Here is a 20512-nt window from a genome sequence, read left to right on the forward strand (position 1 = left end):
TATCAATGGAGCCTCTATTTTCTCTGATCTTTGTAAACTGTGGCTTGGGACGCTGCTACAATGGAGTCTCCATAAGTTTTGAACTTTGATGTCACCTAATCAACGACATAAACATTAGAACTTGGTATCCAATATTTGATAAAAGCAGACATTTTTGTTTGTGTGTGCTTACATGTTTGATGTTGTGGTGTTATAAAATAGAAAGTCCCTAAGTGTAAAATCCCAAGTAATGACTCAAAATGCCCACAAGGGGCCAGATTACCATCAAACCCTGACTAGTCACACTTAAAGAGCAACGCAAAATCTTGATACATAAAAAATGTATTTCACAAAATTTGCTGTAATGAGAATTCAAGCAAAATGACATCTTGCCTGAAGAAGGGGCCTGAGTTTCCTCGAAAGCTTGCATATTGTAATCTTTTTAGTTAGCCAATAAAAGGTGTCATTTTTCTTGATTTCTCGTTACATCTATAATGGCAAACACGGTACAACACCCTAGTACTACAAAATTGCTCTGTAACAAAATAAAGCTCCACAGAGCTAAAGGAGTTGCCTGAAAAGGGAAAGGAAATCTGAGGCAAATAAATCACAAATCCATAAAGTAGTCAAAATAGAGAGTACAAAAAAAAAAAACTCCACCACCGCGAGTGTATTCACAATGAAACACAAGGGATGTGGGTTGTGTCTGCCTTTATATCGCTGAGGGCAGTTACAGTGGCCCAGTCTGTTGGGGACCACCCTCAAAATACATGGTATAAAAGAGACATAAATGTACATAAACTAAATGATCAACCATGTTAACATAAACAATAAACAAAATAGACATAAATATAACATCTGATTTTTTGCTTTGTTTCATGACTTAAATTTTTTGATTATAATTCTTGGCTTTGTTGGCTTGGATTTATTACGGGGAATTTAATTGCCGGATTTGTTTTTTGTTATCTGGGTATTTTGCTTTACTCCTTTTTTTGTAGTTTTATTTTGGTGCATTTTCTCATTATTGCCAATCATTTTCGATTCATATCTAGGGTTTGGTCTCTTTTGGTTAAGTAGTTAATTATTTCACTGTATTTGATGAGGGTGGGCAAAACACCCAAATAGGTTATTGACCCCAGGTTATTTAACTCACTTTCTAGTAATATCCATCCATCCATCCATTATCCAATCCACTATATCCTAACTACAGGATCACAGGGGTCTGCTGGAGCCAACACAGGGCGCAAGGTAGGAAACAAAACAAGGGCAGGGTGCCAGCCCACTGCAGACTTTCTAGTAATACCATTTACTATTTAAAAAAAGCCCTTAGTCTCAGTTTCAATGGAGAGGCTTTAGAAAGTGTTGGCTTTATTGTTTTGTGCCTGTTTGGCTAAAGTTTTTGGTCATTTGATCTTTTCATTGTAAACGTTTTGGCATTTATTTAATTGGGGGGGGATGAGAATTTATAGATTTGAACATAGTTTGGTTATTATGAATTAAAATTTTTGACTTTCTCTTGATTTTGTTTTTAATTTGGAATTTTACTTGTTTCTTTTGAATAATTTTTTGCATTGGAAATTTTTTGGTTCTGTTTTGGATGTAGTATTTTATACGTTTGTATTTTTTAATTTTATAATTTGGAGTACTTTTTGCTTTTGTTTAAGTAAAAGAGTCATTTGTGGTCAAGATTTTTGTGATAGTTTCCACTAGTGTTGTGATTCCTGTCACTCATACAATAGCAGAAAGGGCCTTAGAAAACAACCGAAAGCCAGACCTGCCATCTTCACGGGTCTGGGCACACTACGTAGGCCTCACCATAAGCAGCCTAGCCCCAAACTCACATGAAAGGCTTCCTGCGTGCACAGGCTCAAAAATAGGGCAAAGACTTATAAATATCAAAAAAGTTTCTAAATGTCACACAGTGGAGAAGAGAAGCAACATAAAACTTCACCTCAAATCATTTTTGCGTATTAGTATTTTTTAAATAAGTCTTTTTATGTTTTTGTTTTCGATATAGTGCTGTATACGTTTGTATTTTTCTTTGTAATTTAGATTAGGTTTTGCTTTTGTTTAATTAAGAGTATCACTTGTTATACTACCTGCAGGCAAGCAGTAAAAGTTTTTATTTAAGGACCGGGAGAAACACAAAGTCAAAAAGCACTCTAATGTTAGAATTGAATGTTAATTTTAATTTTCAAATGAACTGGGATATAGTTAAAAAAAAATAAGAAGTCAGAATCGAAAGCAAGAGATCAGAAACTGGAAAAACAAAAAAAAAAATGATATTTGTAATTAAATTAAATTAATTGTGATTTGTTATTAAAAATTCAAAGTCCAAACGACAAGAGCAATGTTTTTTAACCAGGAAAAATAAAAAACAACAGGCTTTCAGGCTGTGATTTAGGGCTTATCTGTAAAACTCAAAAAAAGATCATTCACACCAACCTTTAAACACTTGACCTAATGAGGTTACGGTCACAACCTTTGTGAACATGCCCAAAGGATGCATCATAGCAATGGAATCTACAAAATGGCAGCACCCAAGAGAGGGCAGTTCTACAGTTTTATTAATAAGTGTCCCTGCCTTCTTGGGCTTCACATAAAGTAGACAGGGAAGATAACTTGTAAAAGTGACACATATAATAGGAACATACTGTAATATGAAATTGCAAAAACATTAGCAAAAATTATATTAATGAAAAACATATAACATAAATATAATAAAGACAAAACTAAATCAAACACAATAAATAAACAAAGAACATCAAGGAGCTAGGGTCACAGACTTAAACATAACAATGAGAGCACAATGAGTTGGAATGGTGCCCCACACAGGGTTTATTTTTGTTCTGGCTTTGTTAGGTTAGCAGTCCTTGGAAAATGTAAATTTATAAAAATAAGTGCATCAATGAAGATATATTAGTTAATATAACTAAACATAATTATTACTATGTAGATTTTAAATCCCCATTTTTTTTAGGCAGTATATTAGGCAGCTGATTTCCATGGTCACACTAGCTGTTATCCCTCAGCCTCTGTCTTCAAGTCAGCTTTAAACAGGTGAAGCTGGCAGTTGCTAGCACACATTAAATACTTCTTGATCTGATTGGCTGACTGTCCATCAATGATATTAAAATTTACATAATGGACTCGTATATATGTATATCTTCATTCTAATACAGAAACATCTGATTTATTTAGCTGTGTGTTTATTGGTAACATTTATTTGACAGTAATGAAATAAGAATATACAGCTAGTATACTAGTAACTGTGATGCTGGTGTAGCTCCAGGGACCTGGGCTCAGTTCTTGGCCTGGGTATTTTTTGTGCAGTGTTGTCACATTCTGTCTGCACTCTGATACTGTGTGTATTTCCAAATATGAGCATGTTACCTTTCCTCGCCTCCCTCAATGGTCTTGTGTTTATTTTATTCCCTCTGATATGGGCCTATATAACAGAGCATCATCAGTTTTATGATTTCCCTGCCTCCTACATAAACTCAAAATAGAGTACAGACATTAAAAAAAACAAACTTTGGGCCTCATTTATAAAACACGTGTATGCAAAAAATGAGGTTCCTATGTAAATATCGGGATTTATTAAAAAGAAAAAAAAGTTGACGGGAGAACATGCATATATTTACAGTAACTGACCAATGCATACACAACATTTCAGAAAAACTGGGAAATTATCAAGAAGGAAAATGCATCCAAATTAGGAAAATGACAACACATAATAATCATATCACCAAACTATTATTATAATATGCGTTAACATAACATATTAAAGCTCAGATATGATGAATATGATGTGAAGACTATATTTTAGTTCCCTTTAAAGTAAACCAGCGCTGTGTATTTTCACTTTTTTGTTTTTATTTCCCCATCATTTAAACTACCCATTGTGACTTCTCAGTGAACTGGCTGACAGGTCAAGAATATCTCCGCCAAGCTTCACTCCATCATGCCCGCTGGAAGCCTATAACCGAACTGTGAAGTCAGGACTGCACTCGTGTCCAATAACTGCACTTCTATCCAATAACAGATGCCATTCACAGATCTTCACCGACCGTAGATTTGTTTTTTCCCTCTTCCCATTACATTCACACTCAGCTGGTCAATAGCAATTCCGCTTCATCATCAGAGATCTGACCTTGCTTTTTATTTTAGGTATAGTGTGGCTGGAGCTAATGGCTTTTACAGAAATAGTATCAAGTTGCCATTCAGCATATTTGTACTTGTTGCTGACACCCGCGCTTTGGCCACCAAATAAAGGCTCTTTGCGTGCCTCTAATTTAGACATAAGATCTTCCCACCTGGACACTTAACACCACACAGCTGGTCAAGATGGCTCAACAGTGGCTGTACTTTCTGAGGAGGCTGAGCAAGTTTGGTATGTCGACTAAGATCCTTGGTAACTTTTACAGATGCATTGTTGAGAGCGTCTTGACCAGCTGCATCACTGTGTGGTACAGCAACACTACTGCTATGGACCGCAAGTGCCTGCAGAGAGTGGTAAAGACTGCTGAGAAGATCACCAGGACCCCATTGCCCTCTCTGCAGAGCATCTACAACTGCAGAGTCCGCAGGAGACCTGCCTCAATCCTCAGGTTACCCCCCAAACACAAACTGTTCACACTTCTACTCTCAGGCAAGAGGTATAGAAATATGAAATGCAGGACTTCCAGGCTAAAGAACTCTTTCTTTCCCAAGACAATTAGACTCCTAAATAACTGACTGGAGTTTATAACCGTGGTCCGCCTCATTCTACCTACCTCACATATGACTGCATATGTATGAGGTTGATCAGCACGGTTCATATATGGTTGTTTCAGGGTGGAATCGGGTGGGGTTTGAGGTGCATTCACAAACGCACATTTACAAGATGACTGTGATTTATAAGTATAAACTGTGTAGAAATATGTGTACACCAGGTTTTATAAATCTGATTTTTTTTGGCATATTAATTTTTCTATCTTTTAGCATACAAGTAAATTTACTCTCAAAATCATGCAAAGTTTTATAAATGAGACCCCTGAACTCTACACAGGTTTGAACCAAAAGTGTTTGCCTCACTGCTTCAAGCATCCAAGCTCCCAATCTCCAAATACCCAGAAATTGAGAGAGGAAACCCATACAAAGTGACAAAAGTGTTAGACACACATGCAATAAGTGATCACGTAGTGTGGCAGACAGTTGTAATGTAGGGACTTTTCAAAACTCAGCTTAATATTATTTTGGAGAAATCAGATGAATATCATTGTCAACCTTTGTTTTGACTGAATAGCCTGCTCTCGTCAGAATTGTTTTAAACCTCTAACACTTATACAACATTTTCTTTATCACTAGCAAATGTGTCATAAGAGTGAATGATAGCCCAGCAATACAAGTGTGGCATTTGTTTTTTCAACAACTTATATCATGTGGATGACCTAAGTTTGCAATGTCTTACACTGGGGCCACCCCACATGTGAAAATGCTATCCTGAATGCAAAAGGACTCTTTGGAAATAATTCCAAAGCTCATCATTGTCTTCACCTTACAGCCCCTCTTCTGGGCTCCATATTCAGATGAACATCGAATGTCAGCTGTTCCACATCAACCTTCATTTTAAAAGCTAATTGCCTTCCTTGTACAGCTTCTAACTGAATAAATTCTTTTTTTTAATAAAGGTCCTTAAAAGTGAAATGGAGAAACAGCAGTTGAAGTATACACAGGAGATGGTCGACTTAATAGAAAAGCAGTCAAAAGAGCAACAAGATTTGGGTAAGAGTGCTGACCTGAATTATGTGATGTATATAGAAAGGAGGACACATCATGAATCGTGTCTAATATTCAAATCTTGTGCCTGTGTGGATTTTGCATGTTATTCCCATGGGATTTTCATTGAGTATTCCCATTTTCTTCAAATGTCCTCAAAGACTTGCAGCTTAAATTAATTGGCAGCTGTGAAGTGGATGCAAATGAACAGGCCCTAGAATGGCACCCTGTGCAGGGCTGCCAGGATAGGCTTCAGCCTCTTGCAGTCCTGAATTGTATTAGCCAAGTTTGAAAATGTTTTATCAATGTTTTATTTTTGATGGCCCTTAACTGTCTTCATACTTCCTGGGAGAAGGGCCATCCCACATGAGAAGGCACATAATAAATATGCAGCAGGAACTCTACTGTGGCCAATGAACAGTCCATTAGTGAGCTGTTCCTGACCATATGTATGAGGGTAACTCAGAAAGTAAAGGCAAATTTTAAATTACAGTATTATTTGTGTGGTTGCAAAGCAGCAACAATTACATGTAGCTTAGCATAATACCCTACCTTATTATGTTTTCCTTCTTCTTATTCTGATGTTATTATTATTATTATTATTATTATTATTATTATTATTATTATTATATTATTATTATTATTATTATTATTATTATTTTAATGGCTGACCTGTTACCCAGACCGGTCACTACACTAACAAGACTTATTGCTTGGATTACCTGAGGTTTCTTGCTCTAATAACAAGCCGTACTCCTTACAAGCTGTTTTATTTTCCCGACACGACAAAATAACCAGAAAACAGTTATTTTACAGATATGTAAAATCGATCACAGATATATTGTAAAATGAAACAACAGACAAATATTCAATAATAAATATATATATATATATATATGTGTGTGTGTGTGTGTGTGTGCGCAAAACACCACTATCCCAAAAACCCCAGTGACTATATAAGAACACGAATATACAAATATTCACATTGACCCTCCCTTACCCCTAAACAATAAACAAAACCACATAACACAAATACAAACACGGATTAGATAAACACAGCGATTAAAAATGTGGTGAAAAAATGAGTCCAAAACAAAGTCCAGCAGTATTGGAACTGACTGTATTGTTATTGTGCTCCTTCCCGACAACAAAACAACCTCACTGTGAAAAGTTCTGACAATGGTTGATATGGATCCGAACCCCGGGGTTACTCGGCTCGGGCTGTTGTGATGATGAATTGGTTGTTGAAAAAGCAGGCAGTGAAATGATGCAATAAATGGAAGTGATGAGTTTGTAAATTATCGGGTAAATTGTCTCCTTTTTCCTCTCGATTTGTTTCCTCTCTCTCTCATCTCACTTCTCTTTCTCGCCTTCGGTCCCCTTTTTTAAATACAAAATGTCCCGGATGTAACTGGTGGATCCAACAGATGATTTTCGTCATGGTGCTGCGGTCTCTCTCCATCATCCTTCCCCTCTGCGCTTACGGGGACAACATTTACTGACGCACACATAACGGACAGTAAACGGACAATGAAAACAAAACACACTCAGCACAGACATAGAACATACTATTATTATGTATGTATTATTACTACATTATTATCACCACCCTCCTCTCAGTTCACTAAGATATATATTCACTGGTATGTTCGCCAGAGATCAACCAGACCACTCAGATTTTGAGTTCAGCTTGTTGTTCAGTTGAGGGTGGCTTTGGACCACAAACCCTGAGGTTGTGCATTCAAATCCCACTACTGACACTTTGTGACCATGATCAAGTCACTTGATCTGCCTGTGCTCCTTGGAAAATCAAAAAGAAATGTAACCAATTATATCATAAATGTTGTAAGTGCCTTGGATAAAGGCCTCAGCCAAATAAGTAAATGTAATCTGACAATGTGGGCTGTGCTGAAGAATGCGATCTTCTGATTCTCTTTCTCACTGATTCCACACTGGAGTTTGTCCAGCTGTTCTTGGAAACCAGTGTTGATGGTTTCCAGTGCACCTACGACTACCGGAGCCATTCTTGTCCTCATGTTTCACTTTCTTGTTCTTGTTCTTGTTCTTGTTCTTCTTCTTCTTCTTCTTCTTCTTCTTCTTCTTCTTCTTCTTATTATTATTATTATTATTATTATTATTATTATTATTATTATTATTATTATTATTATTATTATTATGTTTGTCCAGAAGAATTAGTATCAGAACACTACAAAGCGTTATCATGATTTTCAAGGAAACCACAAAACATCATCATGAGAATCGCATTGTGGCATTGGATGCCATTAAATCAAGACATCATTTATTCACAAACGTGGCCTCCCTAGCTGGGAGCTGGGGTCAGTGTAGGATGATTCATAACTACTTCTCAAGTCCTATTCTAAAACAGGACAAATTCTTATCCTAGTCCAACTTTTAATGCAAATTCTAGAAGTAATTCTGATTCTGATGAATTCTGATGTAATTCTTGATAAACACATGCCCTGGATGCCAGGGGCTTTCTCAGAAAGGTTCCTACATTGGATGTCAGTTTCATAAATGAGTTAAAAGGTTGCCTCTCGTGGCTATTCCCCATCCAATGTTTGCAGATAAATCTTAGCTTTTGCAATTATTTTTTGACTTCCAGTAACAAATTTCTTGTTCTGGTTCCTGGTTCCTGACTCCTGAATGAATTTTGGTTTCCCATTTTGGCTGTGATGAAAGACTGTTTGGACTCATGGTTTTGACCTTGCCCTGTTTCTTTGACTAAGTCAAATCTCCCAGGTCCTTTTCACTTATCCTTACAGTCTATGACAAGTCTGTTGGTTAAACCTAAGGAGACGTGGCCTTCTGACACTGGTATTTAGGATGAACTAGCTGATGAAATGGCTGCTTTGGCATTGCTTCTGTTTGTGATTCCTGAATTATTTATTTGTTGGGTTTACTATGACTGATTTTGCGTTTTTAAGTTTAGTTGACTTATAGATCTGCAAATCTCTTTTTGCTCTTTATTTTGTTCCTGTGTGCCTTATTTTTGATCATCCTTAATATCAATAAACTTTATTGAGTTCACTTGGGCTTCCCTGTATTTTGGCCTGTGCAAGGTCGTAAACATGCCTTTTGAGTTTGGGGCTAGGCCATCTGGGAGTGGTGAGGCCCATATAAATCCCCACCCTCCCCCACCTCACCATCTTTGTTGGGATTGGTTTCATTATTTATTTTTTCTTATAACTGAAGTTATTTGGAAAATCTAAACATCTTTTATGGGGTTTCGACACCAAAGTAAATTGATTTTGATGTTTATTTTGCAATTGAAGATGTCCTGAGAAAGTTTATTATCTTGAAAGTTATGTTTTTATGTAATTGTAGCTGAGATTGAATAAAACTATGGGGTGGTCCAGATCTAATTATTTAATTTTCATTACGCTATGAGTTATTAAGTTTATTACATAGAAAATCACCCAAAAAATCCCAGACCATCGAGAAGTGTGCAAACTGACGATATGAAGAATCGTCTTTGCACCGAAGTGGAATCGTCCCCGCATAAATCAAAGTCATCCAGACGATTTGGATCTGCACAATTAGATCTGGACCACCCTGTATATAATTTCTGATTTCTTGACTTTAACTCTTGTTTAGCCCAATGCTTTGGTGAAAGATAGGCTTGCAATCCTAGCATGGCTCTAGCTTACATCTTTCTCATGGCTTTTTTCAAATACATTATTTTAATGGTCTACTGAGAATAAATTTGGCACAGATGTGTGATTTTGGAAAGGCCAGATCATAACGCTGAGGAACAATAAGGATGGGACTACAGATGGACTTTGAATATCTATACTAATAAAAGGCAAAGCCCTCACTGACTCACTCACTCACTTACGCACTCACTGACTCACTCATCACTAATTCTCCAGCTTCCCGTGTAGGTAGAAGGCTGAAATTTGGCAGGCTCATTCCTTACAGTTTACTTACAAAAGTTAAGCAATTCCACACGTAATGGTCATAACGGTCGACAACGTTCACCATGTTGAACTTTCTTATTTATGGCCCCATCTTCACGAAATTTGGTAGGCGGCTTCCCTGCACTAACTGAAACCGATGTACGTTCTTTTTTCGGTGGTATGACGCCACTGTCGGCCACCATATTGAACTTTCCAACGTCACTAATTCTTCAACTTCCCGTGTAGGTAGAAGGCTGACCCCATCTTCACGAAATTTGGTAGGCGGTTTACCTGCGCTAACCAAAACCGATGTACGTACTTATTTCAGTGGTATGACTTTGTTACTTATGGGCCCATCTTCAAGAAATTTGGTACACGGGTTCCCATGCTGACTGAATCCTACTTACGTACATATATATGTCCATAACCTCCAGCTCGAGCACAGTGTGAGGCGGCGATGGGTCACCCATCCCAATGCCTCCCACGTTGTTGGCTGCCTGCCTATATAAGGCCGTCCGTCACTCCGGTCTCTACATTCCCTTCCTTGCTTTGCCACAGGATTCATGTCTCCCTGCTGATAACTGCAGCCTTTTTATTTAATCCACGGCTTCTCCGCTGTTTTATTGTTCGTTTATTACGATTATAGTTATTGTGTAGGTATTTTAGACTTACTTTACATTGTTCAAGGACCCATATCCTTTATCGTTCCAACCGTACCCCCATTGACATGTCTATCGAGGTGATCACCATCGATCAAAGAACTGTCACTTAACGAGTGTTTCCGTGCCCGGAGATGGCACCTGCCTTTTCCATTCTCTTTGTTACATATTGCACGGCCATATCAGGCTCTCTCTTGATATCCGGAGGAACATTGTGTCTTATGTATTGAATGACTGGGACAGGTTCAAGGTGTGGACTGATGACAGTACAGGAGATAATTAGACTACACAGGAGCACTATAAGAGTGAAATGCTTAAGCCCTTCACCTATTCTGCATGTGAGTTGATGGCTACCGCTGAATTGTTCGGTTGTTGCTTTCAAGTGTACCGAAATGGCCAAATATTTTACACCTTTCGACAACCGCCAATGCTTCTTAAACATCTTAGATTCACAGCTGACAATTTCAGTAGTGGACACTTTGATGTTTATGAATGTTTGAACTCTAAAAACCTGGATGTGAAGTTATCGATGAAACCGGTTGTATACTTACAACGCTTGACAGATGCCGAATGTCACTTCAACACAACAAGTCCTACAAATACTAACGTAATTGAAACAAACCATGAAACTCAAACCGATTATGACAGCAGCAATCCAAGCTGTGAGATTTAAGGCAAGATTACTGTTCACATGGCCAACTGTACGTTGCATGCTGAAGAGTAAGCTCAGCGCACAGCTTGGTCATTTTACAACCAGAGGGCTGAACTCACAATGTGGTATACAAAGAGATCCTTAACAAATAATTATTGGTATGTTTTCCCTCAGTTTAAAAAGGTTTAATTTTCTTCTTAATAAAAATTTTAAGGCAGTACTTCACCGCTGCGAAGCGCGGGTATATTGCTAGTTACATTATAAACACAAACTCTTAGAAAGAATATTTCTGAATGAGAAGGAAGGTTGGAATCAGGTGTGGTCTTTGGTATCTTTTCTGCTTTTCTGGCTCTTTTAATGATTTTTCTGAAGCGCTTTAATTTGGCAAAATTTATGTTCCAACATTTCAGAATCTGCTAACAACCAGAAGCTAATGCTGGAATACGAGAAATACCAAGAGCTCCAGACGAAGTCCCAGCGCATGCAGGAGGAATACGAGAAGCAACTGCATGAGTTGGAGGAAAGCAAGTCCTTGGCATTGGAGGATCTCACAGAATATTATGAGACCAAGATAGAGGAGAAGCAGACCACTTTAGAACAGGTAACAGGGTTTTGATAATAGTTTTGCAACATTCAAGGTACGAGTTGGTAATTAAATTTTGATATTTTGCTTTTCTTTTGATATGTTAAATCATTTTTATTTTGGTCATTTCTATTTTTATCATTCTCACGGTGGCATTGTTATGTCACCATTTTTTTGTGTTTTTGTATGTATACAGCTTTTTTTGGTGGTGAAATTATTGGATGCTATTTGAAGTATTTTACTTGTTTTTTTGCATCGTACATTATGTTAGCACAATTTCGGTTTAAACGTTATCAACACACATGATGTTTGACTCAAAGGAAGGAAAGACATTTGTGAGAAACGTAGTGCTGAAGCAATTAAATAGAACAGTCAAAACTAATTATATAACAAGATTCTGGCTATCAATCGCATTTTCTTTACATTTGATTATTTAATTTATTTATGTCCCTATACGTTCTGTTGTGTTCCCCATGTTTTGTTGTGAGTTCTTGGATTTGTGTATTCGTGGATTTTTGATCTGTTTGCTCTGTTTTTTGAATTTACCATTGGATTACTGTATTGCTATCATATTCTATTTATTGTTTAAGCAACTCTTTTTGCCTTTGTGCTCATCTGAGCTGATTCTAGTGCTTTAGAGCATTTTTGTATTAATAAATCTTTTTATTTATAAAGTTTCTATGTGCCGTTCACTGTTACTAGTTGGATTTTTTAAGGTCTTTCCACTTTAAGTGGGCACGTTTTGTAACTTTTCGGGACTTGTATGCTTTGTGACGTTCAAGCATATAACAAAAACATTGAGTCCAGAATTGCATTTCTTATTACTGGCCTCCTGGAACGGGTGGCTTTAGAAAATGAATGCTTGGGTAGAATTTATTAATAAATAACACTGAACAGTCTATGACACAATAGGTTTATGGGTAATGTGCCCAGAGGACAGTGAAATTCTGACTTGCATGTGGTAATCAAGATTCAACACATTGCCCTTCTCCACTCTATAATTAGCAAGTATACAGTGGGTACGGAAAGTATTCAGACCCCCTTCAATTTTTCACTCTTTGTTAATTGCAGCCATTTGCTAAAATCGTTTAAATTAATTTTTTTCCTCATTAATGTACGCACAGCACTCCATATTGACAGACAAAAAAAAGAATTTTTGAAATTGTTGCAGATTTATTAAAAAAGAAAAACTGAAATATCACCTGGTCCTAAGTATTCAGACCCTTTGCTCAGTATTTAGTAGAAGCCCCCTTTTGAGCTCATACAGCCATGAGTCTTCTTTGGAAAGATGCAACAAGTTTTTCACACCTGGATTTGGGGATCCTCTGCCATTCCTCCTTGCAGATCCTCTCCAGTTCTGTCAGGTTGGATGGTAAACGTTGGTGGACAGCCATTTTTAGGTCTCTCCAGAGATGCTCAATTGGGTTTAAGTCAGGGCTCTGACTGAGCCATTCAAGAACAGTCACAGAGTTGTTGTGAAGCCACTCCTTCGTTATTTAAGCTGTGTGCTTAGGGTCATTGTCTTGTTGGAAGGTAAACCTTCGGCCCAGTCTGAGGTCCTTAGCACTCTGGAGAAGGTTTTTGCTCAAGATATCCCTGTACTTGGCCGCATTCATCTTCTACCTCGATTGCAACCAGTCGTCCTGTCCCTGCAGCTGAAAAACACCCCCACAGTATGATGCTGCCACCGCCATGCTTCACTGTGAGGACTGTATTGGACAAGTGATGAGCAGTGCCTGGTTGTCTCCACACACTGAGGAGAGGCAAGACACATGACAGCCCGCATGGAGTTTGCTATAAGACACCTGAAGGACTCTGAGATGGTGTGAAATAAGATTATCTGATCTGATGAGACCAAGATAGAACTTTTTGGCCTTAATTCTAAGCGGTATGTGTGGAGACAACCAGGCACTGCTCATCACTTGTCCAATACAGATCTTTCAGTTTTTCTTTTTTTACTAAATCTGCAACAATTTCAAAAATTCTTTTTTTTGTCTGTCAATATGGGGTGCTGTGTGTACATTAATGAGGGAAAAAATTTATTTAAATAATTTTAGCAAATGGCTGCAATATTACAAAGAGTGAAAAATTGAAGGGGGTCTGAATACTTTCCGTACCCACTGTAACTACCTTACCTACTAATTGCCTTTTCTTGGCCTATAGAATAAAGCAAGGGAAAATGTACCCTATCATACCTACTCCAAATACCTGTACCATTTTACACATAAAATTGTCTAAAAAGAACCTCAATTACTTTTTCAGACCCATTGACTAAAATAGGACTACTGTGCTTACTGCCCATGACAGGGAGAAAAGCTTAGCAATCTGGAAAGATTTCACAATAATGTCACCGCTTTTCAGATCACAAGACGCCAGTTACAGTGCCCTTAGATCCCTTCATAAAGGGGTATATCTAGCAGTGCCCTCTATGGGAAGAACCAGTGGCCTGCCAGAGGGATTACATCTCTCAAATGGCAATAGCATCCCTTCTGCGACTGGTTGTTACCTTATACTAATTACTGATTTTGTGTATGGTCCTGCTGTATAACTCCAATACCTGCTGTTTTAACCCTAGTGCTTTACCATAGGGCATACAAGAGCAATGGTTCAAAAGGATAGGAAAGCTAAAAGACAGTTAGAGAGAAATATTGAAGAAAAGGCAAAATAACCCATATTAATTTAATATTTTAGTGGTGAAAGAACAGTCAAGAAGGACGTGAAGAGTATTAGGAACTAGGCAAACTGGAATGTAGAGAATAAATAGCAGATGCTTCGAACTTTTTCTCAAGTTTGTATGTATGAAGAAGTTCTAACCTCCTGAAAGTATCAGGGACTACTAAAGTGGTACTGAATGACTTGGAAATTATGGAAATTGTAGCAGGAGAAGTACTGAAACCTAACAAATTATTAGGACAAGATAACATTTATCCTCAAGTACTTAAGGATGTTAGTCAGTACAGATAGAAACCCCTGGTACATGTTTTTGAAAACCTGCATGCTGGGGAAATTCCAAAAGATTATAAGCCAACAAATTATCTTGTTGTACGTATAAAATGGATGATCAGGCATCTAACTATCAGAGTAGTTGCATGCCAGTAAGCATAACATGCATCACAGTTGATTTAATGCAAGAAATTATTCAGAAAAGGTCAAGCAGCACAGGTGTGTTAGCAAAAAGTCAGCATGGGTTCAGATGGGGAAGGGCGTGTTTCAGTAATATGCTGGACTTTTAGGAAGAAGCAACCAAAACAGATAGATAGATACATACATACACACACACACACACACACACACACACACACACTTACTTACTTACTTACTTACTTTATTAATCCCAAGGGGAAATTCCTATACTCCAGCAGCAGCATACTGATAAAAATAAACAATATTAAATTAAAGAGTGATAACAATGCAGGTATAACAGACAATAACTTTGTATAATGTTAATTATAATAATAATAATTAAATTAAATTAAATCAATGACCAAGTATAATATTTTTGTCTCATTTGTTTAACTGGTTTCTCTTTATCTACTTTTAGGACTTGAGTGAAAATCTGATGATGTTTTAGGTCATATTTATGCAGAAATATAGAAAATTCTAAAGGGTTCACAAATTTCCAAGCACAACTGTATGTTGTAGACACAGACTCCATACTGATGTAATATCAGTCATGCACTTCAGACACTCAAGATGACAATGCGCTAAGGTGCGATAGCCTTCGAACTTAACAAAGGGCATTTCTTCTACAACTTCTGTGGCAGACATTCCTTTTTACACAGCTGCTCATCCATAAGGCTGATTTATATTTTAATACAAAGGTGTCAAAAGCAATTTATACTTCTGTGTGACACCATGCAGAACAGTAGTTGGCTATCACGCAAGAAAAGCAAATGATCCAATAAAATTCAGGCAGTTTTTGCTCTCCATTTTCACCACTTCTTTTGCTAAACATTTTTAATGAATTTGTCCCTCATTGAATAAATAACTTAAAATTTGCAACTTGATTAATGTCATTTTCAGACTTGCTGCGGTCTGGAAGTGCTTGCACTTTACTTTTTTACACAATCCACCACAACCCTCACCAGAAAAGCTGAATGAAAACAGTGATGATGATGATGTTGCCGATTATGATAACGATCATGTGAAGACTGCAAATTTGCCTGCCGTTATTATGTCACAGTCCAGTCTGTCCAAGAACTCCTTTTACCTGTGACTTCTCTTCCTTTGCAGTGTCAGGATGAGTCCCGGCAGCAAGTGCGGGAGTTTGAGGAAACCATAAAGCAAGTGGAGGAGGATGGCGACAGAGAGATACTCGACATAAAGACCAAGTTTGAAAGTCAAGTTAAGGAGGAAAAAAAGGCCAACCTGCTGCTGAAAGGCGAGACCGGCATCATGAAAAAGAAGGTAAGAATGTGTCAAAAATAGTTCAGTTATGTTTTCTTATAATTAACACTGCTATTGACAAAGCCAGACAGACACAAAGTATCTTCTTTTGTCTTTCTCATAATAACAGGGCTCTTCTTAATATGTACTTTGGACAATCATTCTTTGTTTTACTGTATATACTGTTTACTGCAGTAGGCAACATGATGGCATGTGAATAGTACTGCTTCCTTGGTGCAAACACTGCTCCTGGTAATTCTCTGTGTGGAGTTTGTATGTTCTACTTGTGTCTTTGAGGGGTCTCTTCTCAGCCTCAGTCTGTAATTTGGGTGTCATCACCTTCTTACTTTTCAACCGCACATCAGCTCAATAGTACAGACGGCCTTTTTTCATCTTCGCAACATTGCTCATCTGCATTCTTTCCTCAGGGTGAAGGATACTGAAACACTCATTCATGCTTTCATCACTACCCGTTTGGACTTTTGCAATGCGTTGTTTTGTGGACTCCTGTCTAAATATATCAATAGATTACAATATGTTCAGAATTCTGCTGCTCGTCTACATACACACACTAAACAAACTGCTCACATCACTCCTGTCCTTTATGATTTGCATTGGTTACCAGTTTCTTCAAGAATCAAATATAAAATTATTTTTCTCACCTTTAAAGACCTTCATGGTTTAGCCCCTCATTATCTGTCTGAGCAGCTGCTTCCTTACACTCCTTCCCGTGCATTAAGATCATCGGACCCTAACTTACTCATTGTATCTAAATACAGGTTAGTAACTATGGGTGACAGAGCTTTCAGTGTGATGGCCCTGCTAAAAACACATCTTTTCAATGAGTATTATTTCTTTTCTTGTATGTAACTTCTACTGTCTTGTTAATGTGTTTTTGTTAAATTGTAAAGTGTCCTTGAGTGTTTGAAAGGTGCTAAATAAATAAAACATTATCATTATTATTATTATTATTATTATTACTAGGGGGCTCTGCCCCCTGCTCGCTTCACTCGCCCACCCCCGGGTTTGCTTATCTGGATATACAATTTAAAGAGATTATTATTTTCCTGGGAATTATTACATACTCTTTCGATTCTATGTTGCATCGCGTCTCCATAATCATAAATATACACATGACCGAATTGTGATTTCTTCAAAACTAAAGTTGTATCTTTAATTGTTGCGGGACCACAGATTCTTATAGCGTATAGTCCATTATTGTGTAAATCTACGTTTTGTGCATTGAATAATGCGAACGCAAGCAGATTATTGTAGACTCGGATATTTTCTCTGTAATGTTTGTGGATTTCACTTTCACCAAACAACAAATCTTTTAATTCTCACGAATACGCCTCTTCATTGGGAGGCAGCACTACTTTTCCATGATGGCAACACGAATCAGACGATCTACAAGTCTCTGACTTAAACTTTAAAGCCTTACAATATCTACGTACTTCTGACATATCACCTGTGTCCACGTATTCGATCTCTTTTTGCTGTTCCGTTATTTCACCGAGTAATAATTTCCATTTGTTTGTGTTACTTTCATAATCTCTAACCTGCTCTAAATGTGTATCATGCCAACGTTTTTGAACGTCTTTATGAAGTCTTTTATTTCTGACCACGATTGGACCTACTAGGTTTTCAATTCCACTTGGTCCAGGCTGATTATTACATTCCTTATTTTCTGAATTTGCACATAGATTATTTTTGTTCTCTTGTGCATCCTTTTTTGCCTTCTTTTCTCTGCAACGCTTTTGTGTCTCTTTTCGACGCACTGCTCTTTCTTCTTTGCTTAGTCGTTGATGTGCTATTTAGAACATATAAAATATTTAAGAGCTGAGAGCACATGAAATGTGTCTACCAAAAGCATTCCAACAACTGCAAGGTTAGATGTCTGTGATCTTGTTTTAAATTGTTTGTAAATATTGCATGACGTGCAAAAGTCACCGTCTTATGGGTCTTGCTTCCAAACGTTGTAATAATGTCTTGTCTCGAGAAGATCACATCTCGACCCAAGATTTTTTTTATTATAATAGAGAGATTATTATTATTATTATTATTATTATTATTATTATTACATCTGCAAAAGCATGTGTATTATTTTGATTGGCAGTTTCAAATTGTCCCAGTCTGAGTGTTGTTGTGTGTGTGAGTGGCCTGCCTCCCTACCCAGTGCTGTTTCTTGCTCGGTTACTCTGTATTCTCTGGCCCCCTGGTATCTATACTAATAAAAGGCAAAGCCCTCACTGACTCACTCACTGACTGACTCACACATCACTAATTCTCCAACTTCCCATGTAGGTGGCAGGCTGAAATTTGGCAGGCTCATTCCTGACAGCTTACTTACAAAAGTTGGGCAGGTTTCATTTCGAAATTCTACGCGTAATGGTCATAACTGGAACCTATTTTTTCTCCATATACTGTAATTGAGTGCAGCGTGATGGCCGTGGGAGGCGGAGTTGTGTGGCGCCTCCCACGTAATCACGTGAACTGACTGTGAAGGCAATACGTAGAAAACAAGTAGGAGCTCCAAAGACCACTAAAGAAAACATGCATTATACAATTGAGAAGGCAGCAAAACAATAAGAAGCGAGCGAGTGACGCATACAAGCATATGGAGCTACTGATGCTACAGCAGAAACAAAGCACGGTGTAAACCGTAAGTTTAAATTAAGTTTATAGACAGGCTGCCGCTGGCGTTTGTCATGCCCACTACTTATACGATATTTGCGGGATACAAGTTTAATGAGAGGACGCAGGGTATAAACAAGAGTTTTGATCACTTTGTAACTAAGTTAAAATTGCTGGTGAAGGACTGTGCTTATGCAAATTCCAAGAGACTGTGTTTGTGGATGGGATTGACGTCATCATCTCCCCTCCCATTCACCTATTTTTTATTCACTTAATTTCGCTCTGAGCTGAGCTCTGCAGCTAACACGGTCTTGCGGAAGCAACTTTGTGACGCTGCCACCAAATACTCACAGAAAAATCCACAAATTAATACACACGCTGTCTCTAGGGTTTCTCCACACTCTGAATCCTCCAGGCACTACTGAGCATAATCTAATTTTGAGGGTTGGGACACCACTAATATTACTGAAAACCTTACAGCCACCGAGACTTTGTAACGGCACGAGACTTCAGGTCACGTGTCTGCAAAAGAACCTAATTGAGGCAACTATTTTTACTGGCAGTTGCTCAGGGGAGAGAGTTTGTATTCCTTGCATCCCCTTGAAGCTTCGATGCATGTGCTCCATAACGCGTTAAAAAAATAACGCATTTAATCACACTTTGCATTCCAAGCAAAGGGGAACTTTTGTCAATGCATGATTTCCTGGTACATTGATTACATTGATGCACACATCAGAGCTACAAAAATGGAAGAGTCTGAAGAAAGCGCATTGCTAGGACTGATCGGAAGCAAATTTCATTTCAAAAGACTACCCGATGGAAGCCTTGATAAAAGCGTGGTTTTTGTGCAAACAGTGCAAACAGGAGTTTGCAGACCACCGAAGCACTTCAACCTTACAGTTCCATCTAAATGCAAAACATGTTACAGCGAGCACAGAAACTGTGTATGCTGTTAGCACTAGCAGTGCGAGTTCGAGTACCAACAAAAGGTGTCGGCAGCCCAAACCTGATGAAATGACTGGCTTCAGGACCAAAATTAGTAAGTCAACATCGGTCAAACAAACAAATTCTCTCGCAAAATGGATTGCTTTGGACTGTAGGCCAATAATAGTGGTGGAAGATAGGGGGTTAGAAAATGTGCTACAATTAGCGTCAGGTGATCCAACTTTCCGACTACCATGCCGAGAGACTATTTCAAGTAAAATTCAACAGCTTTATGACACTGAAAAGCAAGTAAATTTAGATGCATTACAGAAATCGGACTTTGTGGCTCTTACTGGGGATCATTGGACTTCCGTGACCGTTAGTAATTTTACTTACATCTAATTACAAAATGTTCAATGATCACACTGTTTTAGCCTAATGTACAAAATCATTTTGGCTAAGGTTACTCAGAGTTTAAAGGTGAAGCTGGTCAAATTACCTTTTATGTTTCTGCCTTATTTTTTTAAGAAGAAAAACTGCACTTTATGTTGAAATTTTTCTTATAATTTAAAGACAATACCATTCTGAACATGTACTTAAAGTACTTAGAATACCACTTTATTTTTAAGTCAGCCCAATTTTAGCCAGGGATGATATTTTTGTTTATGTTTTAACTTGAAATGCAGTTTAAAAGCTTTTTTTTTCAGAAATTAAATGAGCTTGAGTTTACAATATTCATGTCCATGTCTATTATTTTATTCTGTCGCCCACTAAAACCCTTTTAAATTAAAAAAACCTTTGCTTTGGGGCAAATTTACTTGTGCGATTACATGCGATTAACCAAGATTAATTATTACACAGCCTCTAATTAATTAGATTTTGGTTTTTTTAACGAGTCCCACCCCTAATATATATATATGTAGATATGTATATATATATACAGTATATATATGTGTATATATATGTAGATATATATATGCATATATAGTTATATATATATATATATATATATGTGTGT

At 37.5% G+C, this 20512-nt stretch overlaps 1 protein-coding gene across 1 annotated transcript in view; it reads left to right on the top strand.

Moving 5' to 3' along the window:
• cfap57 (cilia and flagella associated protein 57) overlaps positions 1-20512 on the top strand; it is a 105130-nt gene that overhangs the window by 50475 nt on the left and 34143 nt on the right. Inside the window, exons 14-16 of the mRNA XM_039734497.1 lie at positions 5652-5745; positions 11378-11568; positions 15784-15957. Of these exons, the coding sequence (XP_039590431.1) occupies positions 5652-5745; positions 11378-11568; positions 15784-15957 (459 nt within the window). The remainder of the gene's footprint in view (positions 1-5651; positions 5746-11377; positions 11569-15783; positions 15958-20512) is intronic.

The sequence above is a fragment of the Polypterus senegalus genome, chromosome 14, assembly GCF_016835505.1.
Source record: "Polypterus senegalus isolate Bchr_013 chromosome 14, ASM1683550v1, whole genome shotgun sequence".
Taxonomy (NCBI): domain Eukaryota; kingdom Metazoa; phylum Chordata; class Cladistia; order Polypteriformes; family Polypteridae; genus Polypterus; species Polypterus senegalus.